Raw genomic sequence first — 19314 nt, 5'->3', positions numbered from 1 at the left:
GGTCGGGTTCGATTCAAGTCAAATTCAAATCGGGTTCAATTTCAGGTTCAGGTTGTATTTAGTCGGGTTTGGGTGGGTTAATGGATGATACATTCGGGTTCGGGTTAGGGTATGATCTTAAAGTTGGATCATTATTCTTGATTTTGGTTCAAGTTCAATTCGAACAAATATCAATGTGGTCAAGTTGAACCTATATAATTACGCCTTCCATAATTTGATCAATCATTATCAAGATTTTATTAAACCTAAATGCGAAGTGATAGAGAACAAAAGGTATATAAGCTGAACAAATTGCACCAATATTTTGTTAAGGATTGAGGGTTTACATAATTGTACCAGTATATAAGCTGAACGAAAGATATATAAAATTTTATGAAACCTTCCATGACTCGGTTCAATAACAGGTTATGTTGGGTTATAACCGTTTTCAGGTTCTAATTGGGTCGGAACTATGTCGGGTCGAATTAAATCGATTGACGGTTACTATCAAGTCGGGTGCAAGTTCAGGTTCAGGTCATAAAGTACTGGATAAAATTGGTTGTCGGTTAACATCATGTCAGGTTACAAGTCACTAGTTTCACGCTATTTAGGTATAGGTCAGGTTCAGATCATCGCCGGTTCATGCCGGTTCAGGTCGAATTCTCGGGTCGAGTTAGTTTTTGACAGCACTAGTTTGAATAGTGCAAATTATTAAGTGGTTCCACTTGGGAAAAAAAAATTAAAACATAAATTAATATAATACTGCAGTACTAGGGAAAATTTGCAAGTTTGTATCCTAGAGCACTTTACTGAAAGAAAACCTAAAAGTTCGTTTCTCAATAAGGACCAAAACTACTTAAAAGACAACACAAACCTATACCAAGGACAGCTATTTCAATCCCTCCATTCTTTCTAACAAAGTTCTTGGTATTTTTTACTTGTTTTACTGCCTTTTTTTCATATTAATTGCAAAGGAATTTTTTTCTCATAAATAATACTCCTTTATTGCAATTAATATGAAATGTATGTAGTATTTTTTTTTGTATCATTAACACAGTGTAAGAATAAATCCAGCAGAAGCCTTGGTTACATATATAAATACCACCAGAAACTAAAAATGTGACTGAACTAATCCACATGTAAAATCACTCATCCCCTAACACTTTAAAGCGTTAAGAGTGTCGCGCTCTAAATCCTGTTTATAGAATGCAACGCGAAAAGGCAGAACTATCAACAATGTTCCTAAGGTTAATCTACATAGGAAAATAGCATGTCAGCAGTCATCTATCTAAGGCTACCAAAAGAAACCAGTCTCATCACTCTTATGCATTTCAATGCAATCCTTCACATACAAGGAATACACTAAATAAGAAGCTTCAACAGCAGCTACATTATGATATAATAAAAAAATTATTAAAATAAAAAATAATAATAAAAAAAAAAAATTACTATCCTAACAAAAACTAAGAGCCTATTATACATCTCTTTGATCTTCAATTTTAAACGATTAAGAAGCTCAAGATATATCACAGCCAAAACAACTAAACAAATAAAAACATAATCATACTTGTACAAGTTAAATTCAATCAGCATCACTAACTCATCTATTTTTTCTCAGGCACACTACTGTAAATAGAACAAATTCCACATTTCACATCCAAAAATTTGCCCTGCAACGGGCGTATCACTAAAAGTCTAAACACAAACCAATTAATTCAACTTTTAACTCCACAAAAAAAACTTGATGAGCCAACTTTCAGCAACCCATTACAAAGTGCAACTTCTTGGAAAAGGAGAGTATATAAATATCCAAACCCCCAACCCTAACCTATTATTAATATTTGGAAGATCATCAGATGGGTTAAACTGCAGTAATATACAACATTATTTCGCTTAACATGCCTTTAAAAGCTTAGTAAAATTCCAGCATAATTTCAAAGGATATGATATAAACAACTCCCATAAAAAGCATATCACAAAACAGATGCTACACATCCACTAGTACAACGAATTAGGTCACTCAAATAAGAGCCAATTCAAGCAATGATCTCAACTTCAATTGCAAATTTTACGCTAAGAGTTTGCAAACATAAAAACCCTGAACCAGGTAAGACCTGCAATTTTTCAACAGAAAAGAAAAAAATGATCCACGATCTTTGGATAAATGAAGAGGACAGAAGTATGTCATGAAAGAGTGAAAGGAAACACCAATTTCTATCAAAAAATGCTCTAAAGTTGAAACAATTGATATTACAGTAAATTCTAACTAGATTAACCATTTGTCAAGGAAGTTTCAGAAATATACTGGCCAAAACTTAAGAAAGAAATAAAGAATGCAACACTAAGTTTATTATACTATAACTAGCAACATACTTCAATGTTCAAACTCAAATGGGAACCAGAGGTAAAGGAAGCACATATAAGCACTGCGTGATGTTCCATCTTAAAATTAATAGGACAGAAAGTCAAAATTGATAACACACTAATATGGATACAACTTCCAAGTAAGGTCGGTCATCCATTAGATCTATTACAAATAAACTAGAAAGAGGGTAAAGCATACTTCGTATAAATTGCACTCACAAAGCAGATCAAGATAATATTCATGAAATTAAAGACTGATTGCCTAAATTACAAAGATTCACATAAATTGACAATTTCTTTTGTTTCCTAATAATTAATAAAGAAATTTCAGAAAGTAAAAGAATTAAACCATACTTCAACACTTCAAAATTAATAAAATTCACTATACAATCTCTATTTTGGTAAAATAATTCTGTAAGACAAAAAACAATCATGACGGGTCTTATTAGGTTCGTCTTGATTTATACTTTATAAATATCAATTTTCACAATCTTGAGTTTTTAATAATAAAAGTAATGGTTAATAATTTACATTGGCACACGTGAAACAAGAAGTGTTTCATCAATAAAAATTAAAAAAAACAAAAAAAATAAAGAGAAAAAATAAATAAAATAAAGATATGCCAACATGGGGTACAAGTAACCAGCACTAGCTCACCATAAAACATATTACTTGATTACTATGTAGTGACAATGCATAAACAATTTAGCAAAAACAATACAGATCATTCATACTAGTTTAAAAAAAAAAAAAAAACATATTCGGTACATCCAAGATCACCAAATCCAAATCAAGGCTTGGTAGGACACCCATGGGCTTCTAATTATGACTATGATTAAAAAAAAAAAAGGGAAACACTATCACATTATGACTCAAGTCAAAGACAAAAGTAGCGCAGCACAAAAAAGGCAATACTATCCAATCTAAAATCATAAGCCACAAAATACGAAGAACAGCAATAAGTAGAATTTTAGAAGAAAAATATCGTAAGAATTCATGCCAATAAAGAAAGATGTGTTCAAATGCAAAGCAAAAGGTCACAGGATCATAAGAATCATAATCAGTCCACTACTACACGAGCTATAATGAAGTTCACAAAATTTCACATCATAAATTCATCCAACATCACTATATGATCCAGGAAAGTTACCTAAAACAAATTTGTGATTGAAGATATGTCCTACTTCACCATAGATAACACCCTTCTGAGCATAACTACCAAGTTTTATAAATTAAAAATAAATTAAAAATCAAAAGCTAAAACACATGTACAGGGTCTGCAACTGGATTTAAGAAGCCAAAGCTAGTAGAAATTAATGAAAATTTCTGGTAACAGATTGAGTCTACAACTAGCTTAAAGCATTGTGACCAACAAGTTAGCACCTTCAAATGAAAGACAAAACCATGACATCAAATCAACTGGTCAGCAGAAGTAAACCTTTATAAGGAAGATAGTAATCTGTTAACATGATACTGTCAACTATGAAGCTTATGCTCCAAGGAAGAAATAAATAAAATCTCGTCCACTACTTTCACTAACCAGGCAGAGATACATTAGTGGAATTCCTAATACTACAAGCAGAATCAAGAATGAAACAACAAATCTTAGAACCCCAAAAGGTAGTAAATTTCGAGAACATGTAACATGGAAAAGGATAATTCATGGACTACAAACCATTTAAACGAGCCTCAGTTTCAGGCGACATACATATGTACATGAGAAGCAGGCCGAACGCAAAGTGAGGCCAATAGTAGAATCTGAATTGTACATCTACCTGATAGTGACAAACTTGTTGGTACCATGTTTAGCCCAATGAGTCCTCAAATCAATTGGGTTAGTAAAGTTATAACCTTCGGCTGCCAACTTTTCCAACACCTTCTTGAATGCCCCCAAACTCATCTTTCTCCCAGCTATCCTTGCTCCACGTCGTTTAGAACTCATTGGTAAGGGGTACGTTGACAAACTCGTAGTACAGCATGCTGACTGCCACCCACCAGAACCCCATCGATAACATTGTTGAGGAGCCCCGGTGCAAGAACAAACTGGAATCGGAATACTAGATATATCCATATCAATTCCATTTATGATAACCTCCGTGGTTTTCTTCGCAGACTTTGCCCTTTGACCTGAACCACTGCCGCCTTCCTTAGGGCCGCTAGGGGCCTTCTTCGGTTTCTTCATTTTAGGAGCCTTTTCAGATTTCCCAGCTGATCTCTTTTTCATGGGACCATTATTGATCTCACATACTGGCTCAATTCGGACCGTCCTTTCCTCATTTGAAGATTCGGGTTGTCGAAGCATTTGCATAGGGTGATGAGTTGGGGCAGTCTCAGTAGGAATAGCATAACTATGACTAGTAGGCAACATATTAAAAAATTTATTATCTCTATGGATCCAAGCTTCCCTCATATTATAATCAACCGGGTAATGAGAATTCGGAACCACATAATCCCTCTGATGAAACCCGGCATTCGAATTCGCAATTAAAGCCGACTCACGGCTTCCAAGTAGCGGTTTCCGGTCCGCCATGTTAGACATGAGCTGCAAATTCAGATGCTTCATGGGAGGATCATAATATCCCCAATTCCGCATATTAAGACCACCATCGCCGTCCATCGGGAAACTAGGTTGAACAAAAAAAAATTGGAAAAAAAAAAAAGAAAAGAAAAAAGGGGAAAACTTGTTAATTAGAGATGAATTTACAAACTCCAACCCATTCTCTGTCCGACATTACGTTCCTCATTACACACCCTAAAACAACAAAACATACAAAACCCAAAACTCAATACAATCGAACGACATAACAATGAAATCAACCAAAATTCAATAAAATCACAACAAAGTCAAACCCAGACAAAATAAACAAACACCCATCATGATTTCAACAGCATTGATGTTAAATAACCAAATTACAACAATCAAATCACTTCAAATTGTAATTCTATCAATCTACATTTCGATTCCGATTCCGATGCATGAACAAGATTTAAAATTTTAAAGAGCGAGATCTCAAATGTGATAAGTAAAAATTCAGATCTCAAAAACGGATAACAACAGATCTACAAGCATTTAAAGAAGTTTGTTAAAAGAGAGACAGGGTAAATAGATAAGGGAGAAAAGAGGAAGAGGAGAGAGACGAGAGAAGACAGAAGAGAGAGAGGGGTACTTACTGACGAAGAACGGGAATAGCCGGGTTAGGGTTCTTTCTTCGGATGGAGAGAGAAAGGGGAGGAGAGAGAATGAGAGGAAAGAGGAGAGAGGAGAGAGGAGAGAGAAAGACTCAAATGGTATGAAAGGAGCCGAATATGCACGCCATCTTAAAATCTAAAAATTCATTAATACCACGTACGAAATACTACTAATGTGTTTAGTCTTGCTCTCTCTAATTTTTTTTTTTTTAATGACACGATAAATAACGGTTGCATTAATAAAGACACAAATTTTTATGTGTGGTTGGTCACACGGTGTAGTCTGGATTACTCGATCGGTCATAAGTTACTTGATCGATTGAGGGGTTGTGCATTCGGGGTTATTTGGTCGATTAAGGGTTGTATAGTCGGGATTACTCGGTCATAAATTACTTAAATTGTCATCAGGGATACTCGATCAGTGATTTGGGGTGTGTCAATTTGTCGCCGATAGGTGTAGAAATCGTCGTTAAAAGTGCTCCTATCAAATTAATTCTAACTACCAAAATAAATAAATATAGTGGGAAGTAAGGGTCATATTTCCACGGAGAAGCGAAGCAAATCAATCATAAAATTCATGAACACAAGAGCCAAGAGGTATATTTTTTGAGGTTTAAACACTAAAAATAATTAATAGACACAATCAACAAGAGATTCACGCAATAAAAACAAGCGCTAGGGGGTACATGGGTTCCAAACATGGCCAACATATCAAAATAATGATGGAAATCAAGATTAACAAACCAAGGATTATGACATTCTTTGTTCAAGCAAATCGATAATCGAGATCTAATACCTAAATTAAACACACCCGTGAATCAAAAGTAGACAACCATTCAAATTCGGGAATTAAAGGTGCACTCAATAATCCCAAGCAATTTATAGCACAAATCATCAATTCAAGGCATAATACTCAATCATCCATCATCATCTAGTCAACATCAATCCACATTCTTTACCCCCTTCCCCTAGTTAGAAATCTAGCCTAGAGAAGGAAGAGAATCCATTGAAACAAAGCTACATGAAACAACTAGCACAACTAAGCTAACAAGGTTGAACAAAGCAAAGCAACAAAACTAAACCACCAAACAAGGATAACAATCAAAATAGAAAAAAATAAACAAGTAAAGAGAGAAGATGGGATGAAATTACTCAACAAAAGCTTGGATTGAAAATTAACTTCAAAGGAAATCAAGTGCTACAATGGAGAATTGAAGATTACACTACTTTCTCTCTCTAGAAAACTAGGTTAAACTCTCTAGATTAGGGCTAAAAATCTGAATAAAATTCTTATTTTATTACATCATTAAAGTTATTTATACTCCCTTCTAATCCCCCAGTAAGCCCAAAATAAAGCAAATGTGCACGGAAATACCCAGGGGAGCGGTCGCTCAATCGGGAGGAGTGGCCGCTATAGAGGGTATTGAGGAAAACTTCGAACCTAGAGGAGCGAGCGCTCCTATAATGGGGAGCGGGCGCTCCTCAAGACTGCTTAAAAGAGGGGAAATTAGCTTCGGGAGGAGCCGACGCTCTAACTGGGGTGAGCGGCCGCTCCTTGCAACTGATCCGCACTCATTACTTTCTTCATGCTCTATTCTTCCTTTACTCCAAGACATTCCGAGGTTCAAGCGAAGCTTTGGGGTAATGATTGTGGGCCTCTTGTGCAACATGAAACAAGCACTCATACACAAATATAAGCAAGACGGGAGAAGGAGTAAGATAAGAGAAGAAAAAGGGATAAAATTACCCAAAATCACATAATAATATCCAAGGGTTACTAGGAGAGGGGGAAAAAAGCAAAATTACATCAAAACTATGAGAAAGAAGGGGAAAATGGAACGAGAAAAGGAAAAGAGAGGGGAAAGGTCATATCAGCCGCATGGTGTTGTAGGCCACACCCAAAAAGCGCGTTGTAATAAAAAATATATAAAAACCAATATAAGTACATAGTAACATTTTAGAACTAATTACATCGTAGATTTGATTAACAATCACCTTTATAAAAAGATTCATTTAAAGCAATACAATATATAAGTTAGCACATTCGACTTGAAATTTACTGATGTAAATTTGTTTGGGTGAAAATGCTCATGTGGTCCTCTAAATGCTTGCGGTGATTATAAACCCTTGACTTTAATACTCACCAGACGAACAAAGAAGGCTATTTAACACAATAGAAAAAACACCATCTCAAGGATGGGATCTAATTATTGAAAGTAGTTAAAAAGTTTTAGGGTCTTAACACCAGTAAAAGCCCCTACAAAGATTCACAATTGAGACTAAGAAGGAAATAAATGAAAGAGAAGGAGATTAAAGGGAGAAGTGTGAAGGAAACTTTTTCGGGGTTTTTTTGATGTCCTGCGAGAGAGTTACAATCCAAAGACTGGTCTCTGGACGCCTATACCTGCAAAACAACGGAGACTCCGGTTGGGTGGAGTTCCGCCTCCGACGATCAACTTAGAACGTGTTCGGATGTAAAAAGTGCGGAATGTAAAGGGGGATTAGGCTTCTCTTAGAAGAGAAGTGATCATCCGGCTATCTCAGACAGCCTCGAAATCCGAGCCTTAGCTCTCAAGAATTGCAATTAAAGCTGCAGTTAATGCTCAGCAATTAATTTACACGTGTGTTTAATAACTTCTAAATAAATCCGTATCCCCGAGGGGGAACATCTCCCTTTTATAGGATCTTAAAATGCGTGCCTAGTATTAGGTTTCAGAAACCTAGGACTGACTGGGCTTGACTAGGAATTTGGGCTGTTAAAGGCCACTTTCCTAGTTGGCAATCTGTCTACCACGTGTCATGGCCTGATTGGTCCACCTTGGACTTCTCACGAGGTGACACGTGGCGGACTCTGGTTGGTCTATGTGGATGACATGTGGCAGAGTTCAATTGATCCACGTGGCGGGGTTAAAATCCCCTAATCATTTGCCCCTCACAGGGGTGAAGTGGCTTGCCACGTGACGCCTGTGACAAATATCACACTCTGATTGGCCAACGGATTTTACCTGTTTTTTTTTATTTTTTTTAGGTGTCCCTTGGAATCACCTTCCTATAAATAGGGGATGTCCTAATCATTTGTTGGACATTCCTAGAAATTTTAGACTGAACTCTTGATTTGAGAACTTATCATTTTCTGAAAAGAACGATTGCCGCTTGTTACCAGACCGCCTGCTCTTACAGCCGCCGAAGATTTTTCAAGCACCTTCAACTTTAAAGTCTAAAGGTAACTGTCTTTTTGTCTTTCGTATTTTCTCTTTACTTCTTTTTCTTTTTGAAAAAATGGTTTCCCAAAAGCACACGGCACGACCTAGGTTAATGATCAGCAAGTCACCGGGGACGGCTGAGTCTAGAACTAGGAGTGCCGACTGCCCCTTGATAGACCTCTCTTTGTGAAGTACCCCGAGTCCGACTGTCTATGTGTCTGTGCAGGACACCATGGCCTGAATCAAACAAACAACCAGGGTGGTGAACTCGGACGGCTCCTCCTTTAGGGCGCTTGTTAGTTAACTATCTGATGTGCCGCCTAGTGCCCCAAGTACCCCCAGTGATTCCATTTTATAAGAATTAGGGGAGGAAGTTCAAAATGAGGACTCGGGCTCTATTGGACAAGCCCCCCATGCGGACGCTAGGTCCGAGAGCTCAGGCAATGACTCTGAGCCAAGTACTTCAAGCAAATTCTCTGATGACTCTAAAGCCGTCTACTACCCACCAAGAGAAATATGCCGCCTACTATCATCATGTTCCCACAGGCAGGCGAAAAATGATGGCGGATAAAATAGGGAGCTTCAGAGTTGACCATGTCATGGGGCATGGTTATATCATATGCACGCCGGATGCTGAGGACACCGTAGTCTGGCCAGAGGAGTCCAACTACGGGGACGAATGTTTTGGCTGCTATGAGGCGGCTATTAAGGCTGGCCTAAGATTTCCTCTATATCTGGCTGTGGAGCGAATCCTGGACGGATACCAGCTGGGTGTCTGGCAACTGACCCCAAATTCTTGGTTCAACATCTTAGGCTATGTTTCCAGCTGCGAAATGCACGAAGTAGACCCCATCTTTGAAGCATTCGCTCACATGCACTACCTCATCCGAACCTCAAAAACAAGCGGGACCGACTGGTACTAATTGTCTAGCCACAAAGGCTATATGATGACTCTAGGGAAGGAGAACAAATGGAAAGATTGGAGGAACACTTTCTACATTGTCTCCAACCCCAACAAAGTCAGAAATTAAAAGTTTAATTAATAGGTGGAACAAGAACCCACCTTTCCTAATAGGCAAATCTGAGCTGCCGCTTGTTCCTCGTAGAGCCAGAAAGGAGATCCTTGACAAAGGCTTTTTCAAAGTGGTTATCCAAGCAAACCCAGAGACTGGGGCGAGAGAGTTCATTCCCCAGAATCATATTCCCTAGTATAACTGGCTATACGATGGGACATATCTGGCCGCCTGTGGCCTTAGTGGAGAGATGCCGAGAGGTAGTTGACCGCATGTTCAAGTGTTTTGTAAGACTTGGTTGATTTTGTGTCGAACTAACCCTTTGATTCATCTTTTGCAGATAAAGCTATGGAGAAGCTCTCGGCATCAAAGAAAGCTGTTGCTCTACACCGCTCGGCCATCCTGGGCAAGCGGCCTGCTGAAGAGTCGCCTGCTTCACAGGCGCCCAAGGTGAACTTCTCTTCCATTTGTCTAAGTCAAAATTGATTTGTTGTCTCCTACTTCTCACTTTGTGGTTTTTGTTGCAGGGCGACCCAACAAACCCTCTCCTCACTCACAGTCGGATCCGAAGATTTAAAATCAGACGGCTAGTGACGTGACAACTCCTGGTAAACCTAGGAAACATGTGGCCAGTAGGCCGGGGAGAAGCCATCCTCCCAAGTCTCTAGCCGTCCTTGAGGTCAGTCGGCCTCATAAGGAGAAGGAAGTGGCGGCTGAAGGTATCAAAAGTTTTAATCCCTTGCCTTACCCCTGTAGGGTCAAGTTCAATCAGCAGTCGTCTAGTACCTCTAAAAACAGTCGGTCTATTGGCCAGGTTTACACCAAGTACTTAAAAAATGTTGATTATGCAGATACCCCTCAGAGGCTAGATCTTCAACAACTGGCCAAGACCATGCTGAGAGCCGTCTCCCTTGAAGACAGGGAGTCGGTTAGGGGAGTCGGCACCCTCAACCTGGATTCCATCCTCGCCCTCCTAGCTGAGGTATCCTTGTAATTTCTTACTTCCTTTCTTTCTTTTTTTTTTACACAATTCTTAGAGCCGCCTGTTACTAATGTTCTCTTTTGCCGAATGCAGTCTATGCTGCGAGTGCACGGTCTTCGCAGGCCCATCAACGAGAAGACCAAAGTGGTAAAAGCTTCGAATGCTCGCTCCGCCTCTACTCATGATAAGGCCATGTTTCAGATTGCTCAAAATGAAATATTGACGACTGACTTACTATATTCACAGGCGACCGCCAACCTGCAGACCAAGGCTGACTTGGACGCTACAAAGAAGCGGGTCTGAGCTGTAGCAGTAGGTCAAGGACCTCAAGGTCAAGCTCGAGCCTCTCAAAGAGGCGGAGAGGGAAGCAGACGGCCTTTGTACTCGCGTTGACAAACTGAAACAACGGTTGGCTAAACAAGAAGTCCAGCTCACCAAAAATACACTTCTAGAGTCGAGGAGGAAAAGCAGGCCCTGGTCAAAGACATGGTGGACGACTGCAACATCATCATGGAGATGACCTGAGCGGCTCTTTTCCCGGACGCCAACTATGAGGGCTGGAAGAATCAGTTTGTCGCCACTACTCAAGAGTACAATGACAAGATCATGGGCCAAGCCCAAGATGGAGAAGAGGAGGAGGGCGAGTTGTTTGATTCCGCATCCGGGGGGTCGGACCAGGAGGAGGAGGAGGAGGCGGACCCCGAAAAAGAGCAGCAGCCGACTGGGGAACAAAAGGATGCAACCGCTGATGCTGAACAACCCCCTCCTTCTGCTTAAGCTTTTCTTGTTTTTATATCAACTTTCTTCGGCCTGCGTGACGCTTGCTTTGTATCATTACCCGACCAAGGGGTCGGGGTTTATTGACAATTTTAACATTTTTTTTGGTCTTCTGGGCGACTATTAATATGAATCATTCGACAACTTTGTCGGATTTTCCAATTAACACTTTGCTTTGAATTTTAACATTTCATAAATTTTTCTAAGTATAGCTTGCCTTTTTGTATGAATGCTTTGAATACTTTTCAATATGCTGATTGTTTTGGCATACCGACTGTTTTTTCCCCTAGGCGGCTGTGCGCCTGGTTTTTAAAGGTTGATAGATTGACTTGGGAATTGTTGATACTTTAAAGATTATGGCTGATTTCTAAGTCGATCAATCACTATGGTGATTGCCCCAAACCAGGTGGACAGTCGGCCATTGGACAGACGGTTATACGCTCATCATGATTCGGCTTTTGACCTCATTTATAGTTCATAAGACGAACTATGCATAGCTGCCAAGTTTTTATACTTAGCTTATTTTCTATATTTCAAATATGCCGTTTGTATAATATTTGGAAAGTAACAGCTAACCAAGATAGCAGCTACCTGTTATGTTGCCGGCGTTAGCTTCAACCATCTTAGTTTCACCATCCTAAGTAGGAATAGTGGCCGAATACCGACTGTTGTCAATAAGACAGGCGGTTTTATTCGAGCCTTTTAGGTTCCATTTTAGGTTTTTCAGGTTGAACGACTGTGAGGTAACCCTTAGGGTTAAATTAGTCTTTGTCGCTTGGTTTTAAAATGTATAAAGGAAGCAGACGGCAAAAAGGCCGCTTGATTGTTTCGCATGCTTAGCTGCTAAGTGTTGGACTTAGTTTGTTTTGCAATTTATCTGCTAAGAGTTGAACTTAGCTTATATCCTCAAATTTAGCCGACTGAGTTGCCCCTGAGCAATCAGCAGACGATTATCTAACTCAGATATTATAGACTATCGCTTGTTTTGTAGAACAGTTGGTAGTCTTTGTTATCCTTGTCTCATTTGATCGATGGAAACGACTGCGAGCTTGTCTTTATGGACAACCTATAGGGCCGTTTGTTTTTGTTTATAGAGCAATGTTCCATCCAAATGGGAGATGCTCTCCACGACGAATTCACCCAAATGTATGTCGGCGGACGCCTGCTCATGTTAGGGGCAGATGTATTGTATTATAAATTAAGAATATCCGGCCATAGGCCTCATTTTGATCGTCAGGCCATAGGCCTGACTTAGATCATCCGGCCATAGGCCTCATTTGTTCTGAGTGGAACAACACATAGCTGCTAAGTTTGCTAGACTTAGCTTATTTCTACTCATGTTGGAGTAGTAGGAAAATAATAAAAAGGCCGTCTTCTTATTAGGCATGCGTCCCTCCCTTTTGGGAGGATGCGTACTAATACAAAGTATTGAAAACAAATAGCAACTTTTTATTAATGTGCTTTCATTTACAAAAAATTTACAAGTCTCAGAAGTAGTACTTTTTCAAGTTGTCTACATTCCAAGTTATGGCTAGCTGCCGGCCGTCTAGTGTTTCTAGGCGGAAGGTGCCGCCTCTTACTTCTTCATAGATCCGGTAGGGGCCTTCCCAATTGGGAGTCAGCTTTCCCTGCTCATTAGCCCTATCGGTTGCCTCCATTTTTCGCAACACAAAGTCCCCCACTTTCAGGGGCCGCTTGTGCACTCTTTTATTGTAGGCTCTAGTCATTCTCAGATGGTAGATCTCATGGCGCAAGGCAGCATTGCCCCTGCATTGTGGAAGTGAGTCCAGTGCTAGCCGCATGGCCTCCCAATTAGCCTCCTCATCATGTAACATAACTCGAAGAGTCGACTCATAGTGCTCAATAGGCAAAACAACTTCTGCCCCATAAACCATGAGAAATGGAGTTTCACCACTCTCCCCTTTTTCAGTCGTCCTGATGGCCCACAGAAAAAGCGGTAGCTCGTTAGCCCATAGGCCGCCAGCTCTTTCAATTTTCTTTTTGATACCATCAGAGATTAACTTGTTAAAGGCTTCAACCTGGCCGTTTGCTTAGGGACGACTGACTGATGCAAAACAGTGAGCGATCCCTTGGTCTCCCAACCAGTTCTTGAGAGCAGGAATCTCAAATTGAGGACCATTGTCAAAGATCATAGACATGGGTACCCCATACCGAGTGATGACATTTCTCCAGATGAAGGAGATAACATCTTTCGTCTTAATGCCTTTGACCGCCTCTGCTTCGACCCATTTGGTGAAGTAGTCAACAGCAACCAGGATATACCTCTGTCCGCCTGTAGCAGGCGTATAAGGTCCTAGAATATCCATGCCCTACTTGGCGAATGGTATTGGGCTATGGATGGCCGTTAGATTAGTAGCCGGACGGTGGATGCATTTGCCAAACCTTTGACACTTGCCACATTTTTTCACCATTTCCATGGCGTCTGCTTCAAGAGTGGGCCAAAAGTAGCCCTGCCGCCTGACTATCTTTGCTAGGGTCCTGTCGCCTATATGGGAGGCGCAGAAACCCGAATGCAAGTCTTCTAAAACCTCTCGTCCCCTCTCTAGGGTGACACATTTCAGTAAAGGTTGGAGATAGCCCTTTTTGAAGAGTTCTCCATTATGAGTTTCAAAACTGGTCGCACATTTTTTTATTGCAACCATCTTTAAGTAAGTATCGGGCAAGGTGCCGTCTGTTAAGTAAGCCCGTATGCCATCCATCCAGGTTGAGCTTTGGTCTAGTACTCCAATGGGATCTTCTTCAATGCTTCTTTTTTCCATAACTTCCCAGAAGACTGACCTAGGTGTGTCACAGGAGGCGGATGATGCAAGTTTGGAGAGAGCATCCGCCTGATTGTTCTCGGACTTGGACACCTGACTTAGATGAAATTCGTCAAGTGTCCCAGCCTCTTCTTTGACCGCTTGCAAATATTTAATCATAGCCGGATGGGTGGCCTCATAGTCACCATGGTATTGACTAACAATCAACTGTGAATCAGAGCAGGCGTCCACTTTTCTTGCCCCAGCCGCCTTACACATGCGTATGCCGACTAGTACGACTTCATACTTTGCCTCATTATTGGAGGCTTGGAACTTATATCGTAGTGCATATTCATACTTGTCTCCTTCAGGAGACTAACATATGACGCCCGTACCATAACCGTTCAGGGTGGAGCTCCCATCCACATATACCTTCCAAACATGTTCAAGGTTTTCAGGATCAGTCGGCCTTGTCATTTCGACAATGAAGTCGGCAAACGTCTGTCCATTCACTGCCCTTCTTGGTTCAAAGGAGATTTCAAGGTTCTGAATTTCAATCGCCCATTTGATCATTCGGCCGGACGATTCCATGGTTGTCATTGACCGCTTGATTGGTTGGTCTGTGTAAACCACTACCGGATGCGCCAGGAAGTAAGGTTTTAACTTCTTGACTGCCATAAAGAGGGCAAGTCCAAAATTTTCAACCATGGGATACCTCAACTCCGCATTTCGTAGAACATGACTGATGAAATAGACTGGGAGCTGGGTGCCACCTCTTTCAGCAAGGACAACAGCACTGAGCGCATGGTCAGAGACGGCTAGGTACATGTACAACACTTCCTTTAGCAAAGGACTAACCAACCTTGGCAAAGAGTGCAAGTGTTGTTTCAACTTTTGAAAGGTCGCCTCTGCATCCGTCCCCCATTAAAACATTGTCTTCTTTTTAATAGCTTGGAAGAAATAGAGGCACTTGTCGCCTGACCGACTGAGGAACCTCCCCGATGCCGCCAGACAACCTGTCAACTTCTGAACTTCTTTTACAATGCGGGGCGACTGCATGTCTATGACCACCTGTATTTTTTCTAGGTTGGCCTCTATCCCCCTTTGATCAATAAAAAAATCCGAGAAACTTCCCAAACGCAACACCTAAGACACATTTCTTGGGATTGAGCATGACCTGGTGCCGCCTGAGTGTGGCTAATGTTTCTCGGAGGTCTGTAAGATGATCCTTCTAAAGTTTGGATTTGACTATCATGTCATTAATGTACGCTTCCACATTTCTTCCAATTTGATTAATGAAGACTGTATTAACCATTCACTAGAAGGTAGCAGGTGCATTCTTCAAACCAAACGGCATCACGGTATAACAAAATAACCCCTGATTAGTGACAAATGCTATCTTTTCTTGATCTTTCTTCCACAAGGGTATCTGGTGAAAACCTGAATAGGCGTCCATAAAGCTCATCAAGGCGTGGCCGGCTGTAGAGCCAACTAGACTGTTGATCTTTGGAAGAGGATAACTATCCTTCGGACATGCCTTGTTCATATCCGTGTAGTCAACACACATGCGCTAGGTACTATTCGTCTACTTCAAAGGCAAAGACGTCTTTGAACTCTTGTAATAGGTTTTGCTGGTCTGCACCCAATTAAGCAAAAGCAGCCGTCCCCACCTTAGCAGTACGTTCTGGACGAGTGTCATCCAGAACAATATCAATGTTCTCACCAGCCGGCTGGGGACGGAGTTCATCCGGTCGTTCTCCGGTTAGTGATTGCTATTGCTTTTCTTTTTTCACGACCACCAACTAGTCGACCTTTCTCTTTTTGCCGCCTGCTATGGGAGCAGGTGCTGCTTCCTTGATTTTGTCAAGGTCTATAGTTTCTCCGCTAGGGCCGGATGCGACCACAGTGGGTTTTACGTCAGAGAGATAGCACTCCCTAGCCGTCTTTTGGTCTCCCCGTAAGAAGCCGTCTGTTCAATCGTCCCTTTCAAACTTGAGAAGTATAAGGGAAGGAATGATAACAACTTTGGACTCATTTAAGGTAAAGGTGGGACGACCCAAAATCATGTTATAGGCGGTTAACTCTTCAACAACTAAGAATCGGACCACCAAGTGGCGCCCCTCTCCCTTTTCTCCGAGGCGAATGGGTAAATCTATCCGGTTTACCGGATGCACAACTTTGCCCCCAAATCCCACTAAGGGATGAGAGACCTTTTGCATGCTCTCAGGCTTGTACTTGAGCTTGGTCAAGCACTTGTGGCTGATGAGATTAGAGGAACTGCCGGTGTCTATGAGGATTCGGCCAACCTTTTGGTTGGCCACTTTGTATTCGATGACTATGGAGTCATCATGCGGCCTCCTGACATTTCCCCTGTCCCCCTCAGAGATGAAAACTTCAGGGAAAGTGTCCTTAGACACCTGCCCCTCATCAACTGAGCTGACATCTAGCCGCCTGATGTAGTCTTTGGTTCCCCGAATGGTAGGGCCGTCTCCAGCATAACCGCCTGCTAATCTGCTATTGTATAGATCTGTTCCTCATTAGTATCAGAACTATTAGCAGGTTGAGACTTTTTCTTGGATGACTTCCTAGGGTTAGTTACTATAGCAGTCGTTGGTGTCATGGCCAACGTCCTCATGAAAATGACAATACTAATTTTTGTTCCGATATTTGGTGGAACCTTTCATAGCAGCCGACTTCTCAATGGAACCCAGTTTATGATCTCCATGAGGATGAAGTGACAATCTTTGTTAAACTCATACTTAGGGTTGTATGGTTTAGTTTCTTTCTTCTTCTTCTTCTTCATCTGGGACGGCAGCTCAGAGCTATCGGCCGCCCAGACTTCTTTTCTTTTCTTATTTTCCTCTTTCCTAGTCGGATGTGATAGTCTACTCTCTTTTTTTATTGGACTTCTTGGGGTCCGAATGCTTGTTGATGTTGCAGAGTTCGGTCGCCTGTATATAGGCGTCCGCCTCCATCAGTGCTTCTTGGAGGGTAGCTACCCTTTTTCTGACGAGGTCGAACTTGAAGGCCAACCCGCCTTTCAGAACTTTGAAAAAGTCTTTATAGGCCACTTTATCAAACAATCCTTGAATATGAATTCTCACCAGATTGAACCGCTTGATGTATGACCTTAGCCCTTCTTTCTCTCCCTGCTATATAGCTCCCTAGTCAAGACTTGTTTTCTTCGCAGGGATGTTCATTGAGAAGTTGGACGTGAACAAGTAGGGAAGCGTCTTAAAGTTATTTATGCATCCGGCTTGCAGGTTGCCGAACCATTGCTGGGCGATGCCCTTCAATGTGGCAGGGAAGCATCTACACCATGCGGCATCATCCAACCATTGAAGATACATAAGGTTGGTGTATGCCATAAGGTGGTCTTCTGGATTGGTGGTACCGTCATAGGTACCTACGAACACATTTTTCACCTTTGCCGGCTGTGCGGCCTCAGTTATTTCCTTGGAGAACGCAGAGGGTTGTTCCCTAAGCCTTAGCAGACGAAGCTGCCAGTCCAAAGGTTGGACGTTTTGTGCCGCCTGCCCTCTAAAGAGAGTCGGTTACATGAAAGGTTGTCCATTCGGCATGTATGTCTGTTGAGGCACATACGGGGCCGCCTGGAACATCTAAGGACCAGAGTGAGCGGACATGCCGCCTTTCTGGTTCTCTTGGTTTGATTAAGAATACCTTATTGAGGTATTCTGAAAGCTATCTTGAAAGTTCAACAATGAAGCCGACTCTTACAGTTGTATATTTTTCTTCTGCTGGATTAACACCCAGGCATCAGAGTAAGTTTTCTTTGAACCATCCGGCTGAACATGCCGGATGGCTTCGTCTTCCCTGGCTCAAGAAATCGGAATTTGGTCAAGTTGATCAAGGGTGACTGTCTCTCCCTAGGTTTAGGGTAAGGAGTAGCCTCCTGGTCCTGACCGACTTGTTTCTTCCAGACTAGGAAGGCTTCTTGGCCGACTATTCCTTGGTGGAGACAGTCGTCCGTTTATCAATCAAATCCTTTATCTCCCCTTTGAAACTTGTCATTAGAGTCATGAGCTCGTTTCTGGTGATAAGGGCGGAGCCTTCGGCCACCTAAAGATGAATAGTCGATTGGCCGACTGGTTCATTAGGGCCCGCGGGTTCGTCATTTCCCTCCTTTTGATGAGACGGATGCGCCTAGTTCTTAGGGACCCTTCAGGGGCCGTGTGTGTATCGACTTCATAGTTGTCATTTGTATCCTGGTCTGTATAGACTTGGACGTCGACCATAGGCCGTTTCTCATTAAGAGGTGGTACAGGCTGTGAAGCCATCTCAGAATTATTCTCCCCACAAACGACGCCAAATGTTTTGAGGTTTTTTTGGTGTCCCGTGGGAGAGTTACAATTCCAAGACTGGTCTTTGGACGCCTGTACCTGCAAAACAACGGAGACTCCGGTTGGGTGGAGTTCTGCCTCCGACGATCAAGTTAGAAGGTTTTTGGATGTAAAAAGTGCGGAATGTAAAGGGGGATTAAGCTCCTCTTAGAAGAGGAGTGATCATCCGGCTATCTCAGACAGCCTCAAAATCCAAGCCTTAGCTCTCAAGAAGTGCAATTAAAGCTGGAGTTAATGCTCAGCAATTAATGTATACGTGTGTTTAATAATTTTTGAATAAATCCGTGTCCTCGAGGGGGAACATCTTCTTTTTATAGGGTCTTGAAATGCAAGCCCAGTACTAGTGATTAGGGGGATTTTCCGTCCAATCACCCCTTGCCATGTGGACCAATCAAGTCCTGACAAGTGTCACCCAGTTGAACTTATCAAGACCTGCCACGTGGCACCCTTCAGCTGGTCCACCATGGACCTCCTATGCTATGCCATGTGGCCCTTTCAGCCTTGCCTAAACAGGTAGCAGATTGGGCCCAAATCCCAAGAAAGCCCAGTTAGTCCTAGGGTTGGCCAAAAACCCTAGAACCTAGCACGCTTCCCAATGCTATAAATACTGTAATAAATGCTCATTTATGACAGAGACTGTTCACAAGAAACACACGGATTGCACAAATCCCAAGACAATCACACACC

At 41.6% G+C, this 19314-nt stretch overlaps 1 protein-coding gene across 1 annotated transcript; it reads right to left on the bottom strand.

Annotated features, from left to right (window-relative positions):
• Window positions 1-3753: 3753 nt before the first annotated feature.
• On the bottom strand, window positions 3754-5737 carry LOC110692413 (protein BASIC PENTACYSTEINE1-like). The gene is made up of 2 exons (XM_021869408.1): window positions 5515-5737; window positions 3754-4967 (listed from the first exon to the last, which is right to left on the bottom strand). The coding sequence occupies exon 2, from the start codon at window positions 4958-4960 to the stop codon at window positions 4115-4117; it is 846 nt and encodes a 281-aa protein (XP_021725100.1). The 5' UTR covers window positions 4961-4967; window positions 5515-5737; the 3' UTR covers window positions 3754-4114.
• Window positions 5738-19314: the final 13577 nt, after the last annotated feature.

The sequence above is a fragment of the Chenopodium quinoa genome, unplaced genomic scaffold, assembly GCF_001683475.1.
Source record: "Chenopodium quinoa cultivar QQ74 unplaced genomic scaffold, ASM168347v1, whole genome shotgun sequence".
NCBI lineage: Eukaryota > Viridiplantae > Streptophyta > Magnoliopsida > Caryophyllales > Amaranthaceae > Chenopodium > Chenopodium quinoa.
Note: the sequence above shows the minus strand (reverse complement) of the source record. Positions and strands in the feature narration are given on the sequence as shown.